Below are 19,169 nucleotides of genomic sequence, written 5' to 3'. Positions count from 1 at the left end.
CCCGGCCTCGATCAGTGGGTTAAGGATCCGACGTTGCCGTGAGCTGTGGGGTAGGTCACAGATGCGGCTCAGATCTGGTGTGGCTGTGGCTGTGGTATAGGCCGGCGGGGACAGCTCTGATTCAACCCCTAGCCTGGGAACCTCCGTGTGCCGCAGGTGTGGCCCTAAAAAGACAAAAATTAAAATAAAATAAAAAAGAAAGAAAGAAAAAAAGAAATCAAACGGTGGTAGCATGTCAGGGGAAAAGGAGTCGGCCTCTTGCCTGGAGAACACTTGGGTGTGGGAGCAGTGAGGCTGCAGGGGTTAATCCAGGGGCAGACTGTTCAGAGCTTCCATCGCCAGGTAGGGGAATTTGCGCTTTACTCCATGAACAAGGACTGGCCATCGCAGGTTTCTAAGGATAGGATAAGTTCTACCCTTTATAGTTTTGGTATTCAGATTTTGGTTTTCCATTTGAAATGTCTACCACCCAAAATGTGACTCATCTAGAGCAGGTGATTGGAGTATTCTTTTCCTGATATGTGCAATTTATGATTCAGATTCCGATGTCTGTGCCAGTTGCCATAAACATGCTACGTGTGAGCAAAGAGAAGGAAAGAAGATGTGTATTTGCAAATACGGATTTGTGGGCAATGGGAGGACTCACTGTATTGGTAAGTTCTGAATCCTGGGTTCAGTGAAAAAGTTGAATCAAGAAACGAGGTGCTCTAATATTAAAGAATTGTTCTTGGGGGAAAATACTGTTATTTTGTTCACATGTCTTTATCACAAGAAGTTTTATCAGTTATAATAAGTCCTTGTTTTACTGTTTGGATGTATCCATTCTCTAGCATTTCCAAGGAATTATCCCTCACGTTGAGGTCCTTGAACTTGAATGTTTGGACACTATCCTAACACAGATTTGAAATCTGTTTCAAGTCTTGAGTTAACTTAATTCGAGTGAGTATTGCATTTTTAAATTTCTCTGGTTGATAGAAAACTGAAGTTGAGGAAAAGCAAAACACAAATTGCCTATTGAACTTTTTGGCTAATTGGTGAAATACTGTTGCTTTGAGTCTTATGTTTCCCAGATTCCATCTTCCATATTTTTGGTAGTTGTACCCTTTGGGGTCTTGGGTGGCTTAGAGAAATACAGCAACTTTTAGGCTAGAGGCATTTGGGATTTCTTTTTGCCTCATGGCATCCACTGTGCAGTGACAACAGTCAGACAATATCCAGGTTCAAGCCTGATGCAGAGAGAGGGAGAGTTTCATATCAACTTTAGAATAGTGAATGTTAGGATAATCAGCTTCCTCCGAGCAACTGTGGTGCTTGCAATAATACTGTGGATAGTTCTGCCTTGTGGCCGTGGGTTGACAGTATATACAACTTTGTGGTGATATCTTCTTTTTTTCTCCTTAAAGAAAAATAACAATTAAGTCCTGATTTTAAAAAGTCATATTCTGCCTCACAGATAGAAGTTTTTACAACCACACACCATTGCCCATTCCTGCAGGTTGGAGCTGGATCTTCTTGACCCTCTTTCAGATTCTGCCCGTAAGATTCTCCCCCGACTATTTGCCAGCAGGTGTTTGAAAATGAAGTTGGGACTGGGGAGCGTGGACAAGCTTCTTCCACTTCCTCCCCTAGGAAGTCTTCCTCCCCTGAATGCTTACTGCAATTTTTTTTTTTTTTTTTGTCTTTTGTCTTTTTAGGGCCGCACCCGAGACATATGGAGGTTCCCAGGCTAGGGGTTGAATTGGAGCTGTAGCTGCTGGCCTCCACCACAGCAATAGCAACGTGGGATCTGAGCGGTATCTGCAACCTATACCACAGCTCACGGCAATGCCAGATCCTTAACCCACTGAGCAAGGCCAGGGATTGAACCTGCAACCTCGTGGTTCCTAGTCGGATTTGTTTCCGTTGCACCACGACGGGAACTCCCCGCTTGCTGCATCTTGATTGTCCTTTGACTTCTAAACAATAGAAACTTCTCTTAATGGGCAGAAGAGGTTTTATTAATTTATGGGGTACTTGCTCCCAAACACCAGACACTGCATATCCCAGTATGTGGCCTCCAGAGACCATGCCGTAGGTTACAGGTGAGGTCATAGGTGTGCCAGAGATGCTATTACACGGTCAAGGAACCTAGGAATTCTAGAATCTTCCACAAACCCAAATGTCCCTTCTGATGAGGTCTGCAGGGATGACATGCCTCAGAAACAATAGCAAAGGACAGGAATATTGCATCTTTGGGACAGGTGGACTTGTATCTGAAACCCCTGTGCCCTGCTTAGTAATCTGGATGGACCCTGGCCTGGCTATGGCTTGGGGGCCTGTTCTGCCTCTCTGAGCTCTCATGCACATCTTACCACAGATGGTTTTATCAATGACTAGTGTTTCAGGTTTGATCAAATTAAAAAAAAAGATAATAAGAGAAAAATGAAAAACAAAACAAAACAAAACCCCACCAGATTTTGAACGAGGAGGGGTCCTTTTGAGTTAACAGGAGTTGAATGTAATTGTGGGAGGCAGCTGAACTGCTTTGAAAGAACCAGTAGTGTGATAAAACACTGAATAACAGACAGGAAAACTCTGGCTCATGAATTGATGATTTCCTCCTGCCAAAAAACTAGCTGGACAGATCAGCCATTAAAGGCTGCAAAAGAAATAGGTCAGAGGAGTTTCCTGTGATGGTCAAGGCTAGGGCAGAGCCAGCAAACTCTAGCCTGGGGACCAAACCACCACAGTCTGTTTTAATAGTTTTCTCCTTGTTTTGGCCCTACCCACAGTATGCAGAAGTTCCGGGGCCAGGGATTGAACCTGTGCCACAGCTGTAACAGAGCCACAGAAGTGACAATGCCAGGTCCTTAACCCACTGAGCTCCCAGGGAACTCCTGTAATAGAGTTTTACTAGAACACAGCTTGGCTAATTTGTTTACCTATTGCCTGTGGCTGCTATTGGGCGCCGAAGGTAGGGATGAGCGTGTGTTCCCTTGGTGGTTCACTGGGTTATGAATTGGACTAGTATCCATGAGGATGCAGGTTAGATCCCCGTCTTTGCTCAGTGGGTTAAGGATCTGGCATTGCTGTGGCTGTGGTGTAAGCCGGAAGCTGCAGCTCTGATTTGACCCCTAAGGAACTTCCATATGCCATGAGTGGGGCCCTGAAAAGCAAAACAACCCCCCCAAAAAACAAAAGTATTGATGAGCAGTAGTCACCAGAGACTTGTGACTGGCCTTTGACAGAAAAAGTTTGCCAACCCCTGGCCTGGAAGACAGATATGTGCGGGAGATTTACCTTCATTTCACATTGTTATAAAATTATTGAATTAAAAAATACTCAAGGCAGGTTCTGTGGACTCATCAAGCATCCCCTGTCCCAGCCTCTCCTCCCTGGGTGACTAATATTATTCACATGGATCACTGACGATTAGCAGGAGCTGCTTCTGCCACAATATTAGCCCTGCCCCCCCGGATGAAGCTTAAGCACTAATTCCATTGTGTTTCCTGGTAACTCAGAAGTAACAAATTTTCCAGTTAATCACTGGATGTAAAATCATCCTGCTCTGGTTTTCGAGAAAAGCAAGAGAATGGCTGGGCCCGAAAAGTGGGCTTCTGCCCAGTTTGTTCCCCCAGGGCCATGACAAGATCTTTTTAAGTGTGGAGACGTTCAAAAAGCATCTCCTTCTCCCAGTCTTCAAATGAGGTGCAATTATCAGATGGAGATGTTGGGTTTCTCTTGTGGGTTTTGTCTGTACCTGGTGCAAGACCAGGATCTGCCTCTGCCTGTAGTCCAAGAAGCCTCGTGAGAAGGGAAGATGCTGGGGAAATGGATCTTTCAGCTGTTGTCACCGAATATTGATTCCCAGGAGCGCAGGAGAACAGTCTGGGTGGTTGTTCGAGGTTTGGATGGAGGGATAGCCCTTACTGTGCCTTGTCTTAATGTATCGACAGATAAAAACGAGTGCCAGTTTGGAGCCACCGTGGTCTGTGGGAACCACACATCTTGCCACAATACACTTGGAGGCTTTTACTGCATTTGCTTAGAAGGATATCGAGCCACCAACAACAACAAGACGTTCATCCCCAATGATGGCACCTTTTGCACAGGTACTCAAGAAGGGGGATGCAGTGAGGGCAACATGATGATGGCAGAATGGTACTCGGGATGGGGAGGAGGGAGAAGGTGAGGCCCGGGCAGGGTGTGATTTAAGGGAGGGACTCTCCTTTTTTTTTTTTTTTTTTGTCTTTTTGCCTTTTCTAGGGCTGCTTCCCGCGGCATATGGAGGTTCCCAGGCTAGGGGTAGAATCAGAGCTGCAGCTGCTGGCCTACACCACAGCCACAGCAACGCACGATCCAAGCCACATCTGCAACCTACACCACAGCTCACGGCAACGCCAGATCCTTAACGCACTGAGCAAGGCCAGGGATTGAACCTGCAACCTCATGGTTCCTAGTCGGATTCGTTAACCACTGAGCCACGATGGGAACTCCGGGACTCTCCTTTATCTACGAGCGACATGTGGACATGGATCGAATATTAGTTAATATTAGGAAATTATTGTTAATTTTGTTAGGTGGATTACCTATATGGTGGTATTTAGGATAATATTCTTATTTTGGGACATGTGTGCTAAAGTATCTAGGGGTGTTATTATGGAATATCTGGTACTACTTTATCTGTAAGACACCTTAAATGGCAAAATGTGACCAATTGTTGTATCTCGGAAGCAGGCAGGAGTGGGACTAGGGGAGGTTGTAATTATTCTTTTTCTTGTTCTGTGTGTTTGAACATTTTTATAACAAACAACAAGAAGGGACTCTTGGAGATGGTGTGCCATCCGCATTTTCCTTGGAGTGACTCTGGTACTAGCCAGCTCTGTGCACACTGCCCCCCACCCCCTGGGGATGGGAGGAGGGGCCATGGCACTGCACCTGTTAGAGATGTGGGCTTGTCTCCTGGAGGAATAAGCCAAGTGAGGAGTGCAACCTTTTTTTTTTTTTTTTCTTCTTTTTTTGGCTGTACCCTTGGCATATGGAAGTTCCCGGGCCAGGGATGGAATCCAAGCCACAGCTGTGATCTGTGCCACAGCCGTGGTAACTCAAAATCCTTAACCCATTATACCACAGCAGGAACTCTGTGAGGAGTGCAACTTTTAGGGCCTCAGGAGCTTTGAAGGTCAGATGTGGGGGCATATCTTGGTCAAATACTAGAGGTGGGCAAAACCCTCCTCATTTTCAGTGGCTCTGAACCCTGTTTACAGCTTTTGATGACAGTATAGCTCTTAGGTTTTCTAAGAAAAATCTTTGAACAGTAATGAAGGAGAAAGGCAGAAAAAGACGCCTGGTTCTAAGATGGCTTCACATAGACTTACTGACTCTCCTTGAAAGCTTTGCAATATTTAAAGGTTCGGAGGGAAAAGAAAAAGAGAGAAGAGCATGTTTTATCCACTTGGAACCATAGGTTCCGAGGCTCTGATTCATTCTCCCTCTTGACCTTTTCCAGGTAAAAATCCCTCAAAGGGTATATTTGATTTATCCTTGGCATGAATGAACACATTCCCTCTGAGAAAATGTTTTATGATATCTTGTTGTTTTAGGGAGCAAATTACTAGCTATGTGATTGCAGAAGTGCAATGTTGCAGAATTAAATTAGGTGCCTTAAAAAAGATACCAATTTTTTTTTGTTTGTTAGTTTTTTGTATTTTGTCTTTTTTTAGGGCCGCACCCAAAGCATATGGAGATTCCCAGGCTAGGGGTCTAATCGGAGCTGTTGCTGCTGGCCTACGCCAGAGCCACAGCAATGCCAGATCCGAGCTGTGTCTGTGACCTACACCACAACACGAGGCAACACCCACTGGGCAAGGCCAGGGATCGAACCCGAAACCTCATGGTTCCTAGTCGTATTTGTTTCCACTGCGCCATGACAGGAACTCCCAGGATACCAATTTTTAAGAAAAAAAACCTTACAAGATGAAGATCTGGTGTTAAGGTCATTCAAAACTCATTTTTCATGCACTTCCTCTGCCAAGGCTGTGCTAGTGGGAGGTGACGGCAGACAGCTAATTTCAGTGTAAAGTGTCAGCCACAAGTAAGCCAAGCGCGCTTACCAGAATCCGGAGTCTATGGGGGCACTTACCTTGAAGTGGGTGAAGGATGGGGGTACTTTTTGAGGGTGTGATACCTGAAATTGTGTTTTCAAAGTTGTGGGAGTTTGACAGGAAACACTTTTGTAACTGTATAGATGAGTATAGTTTCCAAGGATGGATTCTGTTCATAAGAAGATAGGAAGAAGAAGAAAAAGAGAAAGAAATATTTTATGCAAGGCCCCAGTAGATGTCAGCCTATGAAGAACCAATCTTTCTGCAACAAAATCCTGATCTAGGCTCTGCTTCTATTTATTCTACCCTTTGGAAATATTTAGTGACCTTTCTCTCTCTCTCTCTTTTTTTAAGTTGAACTGTAATTCATATACCATAAATTCGCCCCTTTGAAGGGTACAATTCAGTCATTTTTAGTGTAATTCACAAAGTTATGCAACCATCACCACTATCTAATTTTATTTTATTTATTTGTTGACTTTTGGCTGTGCCCAAGGCATGTGGAAGTTCCCAGGCCAGGGATCAAAACCGAGCCATAGCAGTGGTAATGCCAGATCCTTCACCTGCTGAGCCATCAGGGGACTCCATCCTAATTTTAGAACTTCTCTCTCACCTCAAAAAGGAGCCCCATATCCATTGGTAGCCATTCCCATGAACTTTTTCTCTCTCTCTTTTTTTGAGGTCTCCATTTATCACTTTGCAAAAGTGCATTGATGACTTGTCTTGATGACACTGGGTTTCTTTCAGAAACACAGTTGCTACAGAAACTCTTGACCTTTTCCAGGTAAAAATCCCTCAAAGGGTATATTTGATTTATCCTTGGCATGAATGAACACATTCCCTCTGAGAAAATGTTTTATGATGTCTTGTTGTTTTAGGGAGCAAATTACTAGCTATGTGATTGCAGAAGTGCAATGTTGCAGAATTAAATTAGGTGCCTTAAAAAAGATACCAATTTTTTTTTGTTTGTTAGTTTTTTGTATTTTGTCTTTTTTTAGGGACTTTAGCTGGGGCAGAAACATAGCAAGTTCCGGGGTATCAGTAGTTATCTAGTGTTTGCCTGGAACCAGAAGATTGTAAATCCCAGTTCTTGAATTCGGAGAAATCCCGTGACCTGATGTTTATTGTACTTTGCAGAGTTAAGTCCAGGCGCTGGTTGCAGGTAGGTGCCTGGATGTCAGTGTGTATAGATGAGGAATGCATTGCAGGGGGTCTAGTGCTGAGAGCCTGCAGATGTTCTGGTGCCCAGGCTGCCCCCGGGATGACTCCTGGGCATCATGGAAACTTTGCCACGAGTCACAACCCAGAGGAAGAAGCTCCGTGGCACTTCCAGTGTGGCCTTCACAAAGGCGTGTTGTCCCTCTTCGGAAGTGACGGGGCCGTGCCTGAGTTCCTCCAGCAGTTGATGGTCTGCCGTACTTTCCTCCCGCCGCTTACCTGCCTTTTGACTGAAGTGGTTCAAGAGTACGTGGAGAGAGGAGTTCCTGCTGGGGCACAATGGGATCGGCGGTGGCTCAGGAGCACTGGGACACAGGTTCGATCCATGGCCTGGTGAAGTGGTGCTAAGGATCTGGTGTTGCCGCAGCTTAGTCACAACTGCGGCTCAGATCTGACCCCTGGACCGGGTACTCTGTGTGCCTCAGGGCAGCCAAAAAGGAAAAAGGAAAAAGAAAAAAAAAAAAAAAAAAAAAAAGAGCAAGTGGAGAGATATGAGACTGATGTGGAAATAAGGCCCAGGGCTGTCATCTTCCTCCCAACTCCCAGTGGTCATGGCCCTCGTGGGGTCTGCTGAAAACTGCAAAATACTTTTTCTGTGCTCTTCAACTCAGGACTCCATCCTGACTCTATGGACAACAGCAGCGTTCATTTCCATTAAACTCATTTCCTGCCAGATCAGGGCCTGATGCAGTTTCTTCTAGAGACATGTAGCCACCCTTTAGTTTGGGCGGAGAAACGGGGAAGATGGGGAGTGGGGAAGAGAACCTGGAGGGAGTGGGTGCTTCGCATTCATCTGTTCCTGGGAGCCGCTGCTCAGTACCTGCATCCCGTAGGTCTGCCTGTGGGGACTAAACACCTTCCTTCCCAGATGTCCACCCCTGTCTCAGTGTCGTCTGCCCGTGTCCCTCCCAGGCCAGGGGCCTTGTCCTCCATGTGAACCTTTGCCCACAGGCTTCTCGGCTGCCCTGCTGCTTCAGGTCCTGGGGCAGCCCGCCGTGGCTTCCGACACAAATGCGCAGCTCCCCTGAGATTCTGCTTGCTCTACACCCAGCTGTTGCTCCCTAGGCTGCCTTGCAGCTGTCCTGAGCTTTCTCCCAGTGCTCTCCCCAAGGAGAACTTCGCTGCCCAACCCCCCGTCCTTTGGTTTAGCTGGAGGTATTCCTAGGGTCCTGTTTTACTGCTCTGGAAGAAGGAAGAAGCAAGGAAGGATAAACCCAGGGAAAATCACCCTGAAAGGTTATTGCTCCCGACCGCCCAGAGCAGCGCTCATAACCTTGGGCTCCTTGCCTCGCTTCCCCGGGGAATCCCCTTGACTCCTGCTTAGGTCTCCAACTGTGGTGGGTGATGGCTTCAGACACCTGCTGCCGCCCAAGAGCCTAGGAAGGAGAGAGAGGCCAAAGAGTCTGAATCAAAAGATGGTTAAACCAAAGCTCCATCCCCTCAAATGCCAGAGGCCTTGACGAAGATGCTTCATTGTTGCTCTTGGGGACTGCTGGGGCCATGCCTGAGCTCCCCCTGCAGGTTAACCTCTTCCACCCTTTACTCCTGCCTCCTGCTTGCTCAAGCCCCAGGATATAGATAAGGATATCCTGGTTCTGTCCAGCGGCCCTGTTGAGTATAATAAAATACACACTCAGGGTTCTTTTTGACTCCACTAAATTAAAGTTTGGGGAGAAGTACAAGGGACAGGAGCTGGGCTTAAATTTATTTTTGAACTATCTGTAAAGCAGGCTTTCCTAAGAAAACTATCAATTTATGCAAGAAAGGAAATGTTTAGCCCTTTGAGGTTAGGATCTTTGCTCACGGCCACTGCATCTCCGAACATGAAAATGGTTTGAAAATGGTTCTCCATTTATTCAGCTATTGTCATATGTGAAAAAGGATGGAGCTGTTACCCTAGAATGAAACTCTGGAATAAGGATGAATGGGTCCTTTACTTCTGGTTGTAGTGATTCATGATTGTTCTTCCTCAAAGGAGAGAGAAGACTAAGTCAGTATTTTTCCTCCATAGAAGGAATATAGCTTTATTTTTTCCATTTATTAAAAAAAAGTACTCATGTAGAAACGTCAAACAGTTATGGATAGGTATAAAAAAGAAAGAAAGAAAAAAAATCACCTAACATTAACCCAGGAACAACAACTCAATATTTTGGTTAATCTCTTTTAAGATGCCTCCATGCATATGTAGTGCAACCATAATTTTAGATTAATAACATATATATGTTGTTCCACAACATGATATTTCACTTCTTTAACACATGTTATTTCTCCATATTTGACTTCATAAAGTAAGAGAAGATTTAACCTCACTCCCAACACATGATCTTTTCAATAAAAATAAATATAAAACCTAAGAGAAATGAAAATATATGTTTACAAAAGTCTTATACACACATGTTCGAAATAGCCCAAACCGGAAACACCCCAAATGTCCATCAACGAGAGGATGGATAAATAAATTCCTATAGCAGACTATTAATTGGCAATAAAAATGACTATCTATTGATGTACAACATAGAAGAGTATTGAAAACAGGGAGTTCCCATTGTGGCGCAGTGGAAACAAATCCGCCTAATATCCATATAGGTGCGGGTTTGATCCCTGGCCTTGCTTAGTGGGTCAGGGATCTGGTGTTGCCATGAGCTGTGGTGTAGGTCTCAGATGCAGCTCAGATCCCGAGTTGCTGTGGCTGTGGTGTAAGCCAGCATCTGTAGCTCCAGTTTGATCCCTAGCCTGGGAACTTCCATATGCCATGGGTGTGGCCCTAAAATGCAAAAAAAAAAAAAAAAAAAAAAAAAAAAAAAATTGAAAACATTATGATGAATAAAAGATACCATAAACAAGACATGTATTATAAGAGAGTCCATTTAGGAGTTCCCATCGTGGCACAGTGGAAACAAATCCGACTAGGAACCATGAGCTTGTGGGTTCGATCCCTGGCCTTGCTCCAGTGGGTTAAGGAGCCTGCATTTTGGTGAGCTGTGGTGTAGATCACAGATGCGGCTCGGATCTGGCGTTGCCATGGCTGTGGTGTAGGCCGGCAGCTGTAGCTTCGATTAGACCCCTAGCTTGGGAACCTCCACATGCCACGGTGTGGCTCTAAAAAGACGAAAAAAAAAAGAGTCCATTTATATTAAGTTTGGGCAAAACTAATCATAGAGTGATAGAAATCAAAAAGTGGTTGTTTAGGGGTGGGGTGGGGATCGCCTAAAAGAAACATGAGGGAACTTCTGGGTGGATGGAAATGTTCTGAATCTTGTTTTGATGTTGGCCGCACGGTTGTATGTGACTTTCTCAACTCATGAACCGAGCACTTAAGGTCAATACATTGTATTGGGTCTAAATGATAACTCATTTATAAATTACTATAGGGATAGATATATAATGCCTTTTATTTATTTTATTTTATTTTTTGCTGTGCCCATGGCATGAGGAAGTTCCCAGGGCCAGGGATGGAATTTGAGCCACAGCAGCGACAGTCCAGAACCGTGTGGACCCTACCACTGTGCGGCCACCAGGGAACTCCTATGATATCTTTTAAATTAACTGCATAGAATTTATTAAATGGCTGTATTATGTTACTTAACTGATTATTTTCTCCCCATTGTGATTGTTTTTCTGGCTTTTTGCTATTATAAGAAATGCTGTAATGAACATCCTTGTACTTATATGCTTACACGTAATTATCTCCTTGTTATAAATTCATGGTCAGGTGTGGGTTATGAAGGAGTGGCTTGTGCTCCAGGGAGAACCGAGGCAGTAGAGAGGCGAGGCCCATTCATGTATTAGCTAACTCGCATTGAGGACCAGGGTTCAGTCAAGCACTATGCTAAGTGCTTTCTGCATGTTTTATTTAATCTCCACCAAAAAACCTACTGTAATTAACTTCATTTTACAGAAGTGGTTTGGAAAGGTTAAGGAACAGATATTAGTACAACTAGTGAGTAGCAGCATCAGTTCTCAAACCTGGCTCTGTTTGATTTTCAAATCCATGTTATTAGTTGAAAGGATTAAATATAGAACACCAGGGCCCTGGGACCCAGGTCAGAGTGTCCTGCTCTGTTTTGCTTCTTTCTTTCTTTCTTTCTTTTTTTTTTTTTTTTTTTTTTTTTGCCTTTTTTAGGGCCGCTTCCCGCAGCATATGGAGGTTCCTAGGCTAGGGGTCGAATCAGAGCTGTAGCTACCGGCCTATGCCAGAGCCACAGCAACACCAAATCCGAGCTGCATCTGCAACCCACACCACAGCTCACGGCAACGATGGATCCTTAACCCATTGAGCAAGGTCAGGGATCGAACCTGCCACCTCATGGTTCCTCGTCGGATTCATTAACCACTGAGCCACAATGGGAACTCCCTGTTTTTCTATTTTCTATGATAATAATCCTATATATAGACTGGGGCATAGGGAATTTTCCCCCTTGATTAGTTAAGTATGTTAATAAGGTTGCTCAGAATGTTTTTGATTCCCAAGCAAACAGGTTATAAACTTTGAGACCCCCGTGGAACCTACCACTACGTGGAGTTGTTCTGATGAACTTAACATGTTTATCCAGCCAAGATTCTAGAACTAGAAAAGGGATGGTTTGTGAGCATTCGGAGGTAGCAGGGGATTAAAGGTTGAAACCATGCTATACTATACTCTCAGGGATCCGCGGTAGATACATCCAGATTTTATTCAGGTAATTGATATCTTTGACAATCTCTGTGGACAAGATAGAGAATTATTGATTGGATGGTGGTATAATTCGATGATAAAGAGAGAAATAGTGTGGTGTAATGGTATCTTCTGATCCTGGCTTTTCTATTACTTAACCTGCATGACTTTTGTCTAGTTGCTTAACCATTTTTTAGTTACTCCATCTGTAAAATGGAGATAAGAGTAACATCAACCTCCCAGGATTATTGCGAGGATTAAGTAAGATGAAAATAATCGGTAATAAATAATGAGGTGTTTAGAACAGTGCTTGGCATGTGCATGATGACATGCAGGAGTTTTTGTTATTAACAGTCATTATAACAATTACTGTTATTAGGTTGCTGGATGACTGTGTGCAAAGCAAGCTGATTAATGCCTGTAGTGACCCATATAGAGCTACTCAGTATCTAGAAACCCGGAGTCTTCTCCATGCCGATGTGTTTTGGGCCCATAATACCTGGACTACTTACTTTCAGCAGTCTGCTGAACAATCCATTTATTCCCACTCACTGTCTTTTGAGGAGTCTGGGGCAGGTGGACAGGCTGGAAAATGATTTCTCTGTTAAAGGTGTAGAGATAAAGACATTTTACAAATTCCTCATTGGAATAAAAAAATCTTTTTTTTTTTTTTGGTTTTGTCTTTTTGCCATTTCTTGGGCCGCTCCCGCGGCATATGGAGGTTCCCCGGCTAGGGGTCTAATCGGAGCTGTAGCCACTGGCCTACACCAGAGCCACAGCAACGTGGGATCCGAGCCACATTTGCGACCTACGCCACAGCTCACGGCAACGCCAGATCCTTAACCCAGTGAGCAAGGTCAGGGATCGAACCCGCCACCTCATGGTTCCTAGTCGGATTCGTTAACCACTGCGCCACGACAGGAACTCCAAGGAATAAAAAAATCTTGATGAGCTATAAGGATGGGTTCCAGTTTGGGAACATACGTGGGATCCTATAGTGTTGAAATCATTTCTAAAGGTTTTACTAGATTGAGATTTTATTTATTTACTTATTTAAGGCCACACCCAGGGCATATGGAAGTTCCCAGGCTAGGAGTGGAATTGGAGCTGCAGCTGCAGGCCTACACCACAGCCACAGCAACATGGGATCCATGCCACATTCTGTGACCTACCCTGCAGCTCACGGCGATGGCAACGCCGGATCCTTAACCCACTGAGCAAGGCCCGGGATCGAACCTGCATCCTCATGGAGCCTAGTCGTGTTTGTTTCTGCTACTCCACGAGGGGAACTCCTGATTTTATTTTATTTTATTTTATTTTATATCTGGGATGACGTTTTCATTTTAATAATGCCATCAGGCCTCAAAGCTGGAATTTAAGGTCATGGATTACAGCATGCATTCCACTGTAGTTTTCATCGACATAGGGACATTTTGCTTTGTTGGCAAAGCCATATTCCTATGCCCTGGTGGGGGCAGTGCTAATTTTATAGGGTAAGAAACGAAATCTTTTTGAGGATTCTCATTCTGATTTTATTTTCTATTATTTTTATTTTAAGAATTCTCTCCTAACAATTACCAAAACTTCCATGATGCTGTTATCAACAGTTGTTGAAGTTTTACTGGTTTCATTTCCCACCACTCTTTGTTTTGTTTTATGATGTCTTCCTTCCCCTTTCTTGCCATTATTCATTCTGATGTTTTTCACCGGCTCAAGTATTTCCTCAAAATCTGTTTCAGAAAAGAAATGTCAGTAGTGGAATTCTTGAGATCATTCATATTCTCAAATGCCATTCCTTTGCTTCAATATAGCATGAGGTTTTGCTTCCTTGTCCTTAGAACCTTGGATGCATGACTCCAGTGCATTCAGTGTTTCAGATAAGAAGTTCCTAGATCAGATTGATTCTCTTTTCCTCATAAATTATCATTCCTTTCTTACAGGAGGTTTATAGATTTTTCTTTTATTCCATGAAATTTAGAATTACTCATTTTTCAGTATTCATGTCCATCCCCTCAAAAGACTTCTTTGGATCTGAATACATAAGCTGAGCAATTTTTCTTTTGATGTGAATTCTTATACATTTACTTCATTCTCCATTGAAATTTTTTCTGACCATGCCCACTGTATGCAGAAATTCACAGGCGAGGGGTTGAACCTGTACCATAGCAGTGACCCGAGCCACAGCAGTGACTCATGCCACAGCAGTGACAACACCTGCTTAACCCACTGTGCCCGGCCAGGGATTGAACCTGCATCCCAGTGCTCCAGAGATGCCACTGATTCCGTTGTGCCACAGTGGGAACTCCTTAAATTTTGTTCTTTAAGCCAGTTCCAAGGGGTAGAGTGCAGGGGGACCGCTAATGGACGGAGAGATTTCTTCCTCAGCATCTGAATTATTGTGTGGTTTTTACTCCTGGACCTACTACCACTGGCAATCTTCAGTCAAGGGGAAAAGTCTGCTCAGGAGCAGGTCTTGCCCTTCTTTTTTTTTTTGGTCTCTTTAGGGTCACACCCAGGGCACATGAAGTTTCCCATGCTAGGGGTCAAATTGGACCTGTCGCTGCTGGCCTACACCTCAGCCATAGTAATGCAGGATCTGAGCCGCGTCTGCAATCTACACCACAGCTCATGGCAACGCTGGATTCTTAACCCACTGAGCAAGGCCAGGGATCAAACCTGCGTCCTCATGGATGCTAGTCTGGTTCGTTAACTGCTGAGCCACGACGGGAACTCCAGTTCTCGTCCTTCTTGAAGGCTGTTTTAAGCCCTAATCTTTGTAAAATTAGTGAGACCCTTCTGAGATCTTTTCATTTTTAAAAAATATTTTTTAAATATTATTGAAGTATAGTTGATTTACAATTTTGTGTTAATTTTTGCTGTACAGCAAAGTGACTCAGCTATACACGTATATGTATATATATGTATATATGTATATTCTTTTTCATATTCTTTTCCCTGGTTTATCATAGAATATTGAATATAGTTCCCTGTTCTATGCAATGCGACCTAGTTGTTTATCCATTCTATATATAATAGTTTGCCTCTGCTAATCCCAAACTCCCACTCCTCCCCTCCCCTCCGACCCCCTTGGCAACCAAAAGCCTATTCCCTATGTCTGTGAATCTGCTTTCATTTCATAGATATGTTGATATGTGCGGTATTTTATTTTATTTATTTTTTTGGCATTGCTTTTGGCATGCATAAGTTCCCGGGCCAGGGACTGAACCCACGTCACAGCAGTGACCTGAGCCATAGCAGTGACAACACTGGATCCTTAACCTTCTGCGCCACAAGGGAACTCTTGTGTCAGATTCCACATGTAAGTTATATTGTATGGTATTTTTCTTTCTCTTTCTGATGTACTTCACTTGATGTGATCATCTCTAGGTCCATCCATGTTGCTGCAAGTGGCATTATTTTATGCTTTTTTATGGCTGAGTAATATTCCATATATATATATATATATATATATATATATATATCTCACTTCTTCTGCTGATGGACGTTTAGGTTGTTTCCACATTTTGGCTATTGTGAATAGTGCTGCATGGACATAAGGGTGCATGTATCTTTGAATTATCGCTTTATCTGGTTACATACCCAGGAGTGGGATTGCTGGATCATATGGCAACTCTATTTTCAGTTTTTTAAGGAACCTGCATACATTCTCCATAGTGGCTGCACCAATTTACATTCCCACCAACAGTGTAAGAGGGTTCGCTTTTCTCAACACCCTCTCCAGCGTTTATTATTTGTAAACTTATTATTGATAGCCATTCTGACTGATGTGAGGTGACATCTCATTGTAGTTTTGGTTTGCATTTCTCTAATAATTAGTGATGATGAGCATCTTTTCATGTGCCCATTGGCCATCTATGTCTTCTTTAGAGAAATGTCTATTTAGGTCTTCTGCCCATTTTTCAACTGATTTTTGTTGTCGTTGTTGTTGTTCCTGAATCGTATGAGCTGTTTGTATATTTTGGAAATTAAGCCCTTGTCGGTCATCTCATTTGCAAATATTTTCTCCCAGTCTGTAGGTTGTCTTTTCGTTTTGTTTATGGTTTCCTTTGCTGTGCAGAAGCTGAGTTTCTTAGGTCTAATATTTATTTTGTTTTCTCTCTCTTGTCTTGGGAGACTGATCTAAGAAGATGTTGGTACAATTTATGTCAGAGAATGTTTTGCCTGTCTTCTCTTCTAGAAGTTTTATGGTGTCTTATCTTATGTTTAAGTCTTTAAGCCACTTTGAGTTTATTTTTGTGTGTGGCGTGAGGGTGTGTTCTAACTTGATTTATGTGTGACTGCCCAACTTTCCCACACCACTTGCTACAGATGCTGGCTTCTCCCTGAGTTATCTTCTCTATATCATGTCTCATCATCTTGTACTCATGAGTTGGAAAGCATTTTTCACTGTGGTCTAAATTGTTTTGTGTTAGGAGTTCTACTTCGGCTATTTTAGTTGAGGTTGAAGCCATCCTTATCTTATGGTCATTGAATTTGCTAGCATACGTGTTGCGTTCATTTTGTTGGTGGTTAGAGAGCTGGTATTTTTATAAATTTTCAGAACCCATTGCCAAATATTTATTGAGCCCCTCTTAGTGTCCATGATGTGAAGGCTATAAGAGTAGAGCTCTTAAGGAGTAAAATAAACTTGAGGATGTGGTTGCAAACAAGTGCCATCCGCTTATAAGTGTAAATTGAGAATGTAAGAAATGGCTGTCACCATGTCCCACCTTTTTTTTTTTTTTCCTTTTGCTGTTTTTCTCTCCTGTCTGGCATTTGGGCTGGGTCTCAAGACATAGATGAGTGTGAGGTTTCCGGCCTGTGCAGGCACGGAGGACGGTGTGTGAACACTCATGGGAGCTTTGAATGCTACTGTATGGACGGACACCTGCCGAAGAGCGGGCCTGAGCCTTTCCATCCCACCCGAGATGCCACGTTATGCACAGGTGGGTTTCCGCCAAAGAAGGCAGCATCTGCAGGTGATATTCTGTGGGTGCTGACTCCCTTCTGCTCTGACCCTAGGTCTGTGGGTCTGTGTTGGGGATGTGGGTGGGATCTGTTCCTTTGCACATGTATAACCTATGAAATAAAGTAACCGTCCAGATAAAATGTTGTTAATGTGTAGCTGAGCTATATTAGAAAAGCTAAAATTAGTCAATTTCAGGGATTTTTAGTAGTTAGTAGACATTCAGATATTAACCATTATGGTTGACAGTAAACACAGCTGATCTGGTAAGGACCAGCATCTCAAAAGTGACCCTGAAAATTATAAAGGCCTATATAATTAAGGTATTGTGCAATTGCACTGGCTTAGGCTTCTCTGTAGTTAGCATGAATTAGTAAGGGTTGATTGCCAAGTTCTTTCAGTTTGGTGCATGTATAGATGCTATTACCTGTGGAAGGCCAGTTGATTGAATAGAGATAGTCATTGGAAAGATGCCCAGAAGTCATGTGGAAACAAACCCGCCTATTTAAAATGTGGCTTGTGTGTGTGTGTGTGTGTGTTTTGGGGGGGGGTGTGGGGTGAGGAGAGGGGATAAGGTAGAGGTGGAGAGAGAATATGAATTTTGAAAATTTACATAGTAATGGATTTGACATTCATTTATTTTCAGAAATAGACTGCGGCACCCCTCCTGAGGTCCCAGATGGCCATATCATAGGAAATTATACCTCCAGGTTTGGCAGCCAGGTTCGTTATGCTTGCAAGGAAGGATTTTTCAGTGATCCAGAAGATACAGTTTCAAGCTGCACAGCCTCGGGCACATGGGAGTCCCCAAAATTAAATTGCCAAGGTGAGTTCTCCAAAAGTTCAGATTCCCAGCTTATACCATCTTGAGATTGTTTGCATACTCTCCTCTAAGTCTCTCTTTGGGGTAGTGAATGAATTACCTGAGTCCAGTAAATTGCTATGGTTGCTGCTAGGTTTTCAGTTGACTCTCTGGGCATTTACAGAAATAATATCATCTGCAAATAATGATAACTCCATCTTTCATTTTTCTGTATTTATAAAAGTTACAGTTTTCTCTTGACTGACCACTTAGCTAATGTTTTCATAACAAAAATGTAAATAGTGGTATTGACTTTGAAAAGTCTTTTTTATGCCTGACTCTCATGAGAATGGTTTGTGTTTCATTACTCATTCATGATCTTGGCTTTTCGATGTTACATACATCTACTTATTCTTGCGTCAAGTGCTGTCAAGTGCTGTTCTAAGCACTTTATATATATGTCGACTCATTCAATCCTTGCAGTATCCCTATGAGTGTATAGTGTTATTATCACACCTGAAGTTAAGTAATTTGTTTGAGATTATACAACTAGTTGATGGAGTGAAATTTGAACGTAGAATACTGGTTTCTGAGGTTGTGTGCTTCATCACTCTGTTATACGGCTTCTGTTTTTGTGATGATGCTGACTTTTGGTTTGTTTTTTACATTTGGCTTTCTCTTTCTTCATAATTTACCAGTTTCAGGCTTCTCATATCTAATATTAAGTAAACATTCATCAGATCCCATTTTAAGAATTGCATTCTTTTTATTGTCTTTTGTCTTTTTAGGGCTGCACCTGAAGCATATGGAGGTTCCCAGGATAGGGGTCTAATCAGAGCTACTGCTGCCAGCCTACGCCACAGCCACAGCAACACCAGATCCGAGTCGCATCTGTGACCTACACTGTAGCTCACGGCAATGCCGGATCCTTAACCCACTGAGCAAGGCCAGGGATCGAACCTGCAACCTCATGGTTCCTAGTCGGATTCGTTAACCACTGCACCACGATGGGAACTCCCCGCTTGGGATATTTCTAAAAAAAATTAATACTCACAGGTCTAAATTTCCTGTCCTTTTTTGTAACCATTTTGATAATTTATATAATCTTAGAAAAATCATCTAAATTAAAATTTACTTTCAAATTTATTTGTAGAGAGAAGTGTATGGCACTCACATTTTTTTGTAGCTGTATTTGTTTATAACAGTGAAATATTGGACACAATTCCAAAAGTGTATCAGTAAGGAAATTGTTTAAATAAATAATAGCATATACATACAATGGAATATTTTGTAGCCAACAGCAATTATGTTGGAAAGAATGTTTTTTGACATAGGTAAGTATTAACAGTATATTACTGAATTACAAACTGTATGAATAACATGCTCTTACCTTTGAAAAAGTTCATATATATGTGTATGTTTATGAAAAAGCTTATAAATTTATAT

The 19,169-nt window shown here is 42.9% G+C and overlaps 1 protein-coding gene across 8 annotated transcripts in view; it reads left to right on the top strand.

The window, feature by feature from the left end:
* The window catches only part of SUSD1 (sushi domain containing 1), a 149,115-nt gene that overhangs the window by 12,347 nt on the left and 117,599 nt on the right, over nt 1–19,169 (top strand). For all 8 annotated transcript variants that reach the window (XR_002337296.2, XM_084992219.1, XM_084992197.1 and 5 more), the window contains exons 2-5: nt 540–653; nt 3,936–4,091; nt 16,749–16,901; nt 17,568–17,747. Coding sequence is in view for 7 of the 8 variants with exons in the window: in XM_084992219.1 (XP_084848345.1) it covers nt 540–653; nt 3,936–4,091; nt 16,749–16,901; nt 17,568–17,747 (603 nt within the window). In the remaining variant the exon portion in view is untranslated. The remainder of the gene's footprint in view (nt 1–539; nt 654–3,935; nt 4,092–16,748; nt 16,902–17,567; nt 17,748–19,169) is intronic.

Source organism: Sus scrofa, chromosome 1 (assembly GCF_054392235.1).
Source record: "Sus scrofa isolate SSC_HxYL_T2T_F1_AM1 chromosome 1, Sscrofa_HxYL_maternal_Yorkshire_Landrace_v2.0, whole genome shotgun sequence".
Classification (NCBI taxonomy): domain Eukaryota; kingdom Metazoa; phylum Chordata; class Mammalia; order Artiodactyla; family Suidae; genus Sus; species Sus scrofa.
The sequence above is the reverse complement of the archived record's forward strand: the minus strand, read 5'-3'. Positions and strand labels throughout refer to the sequence as shown.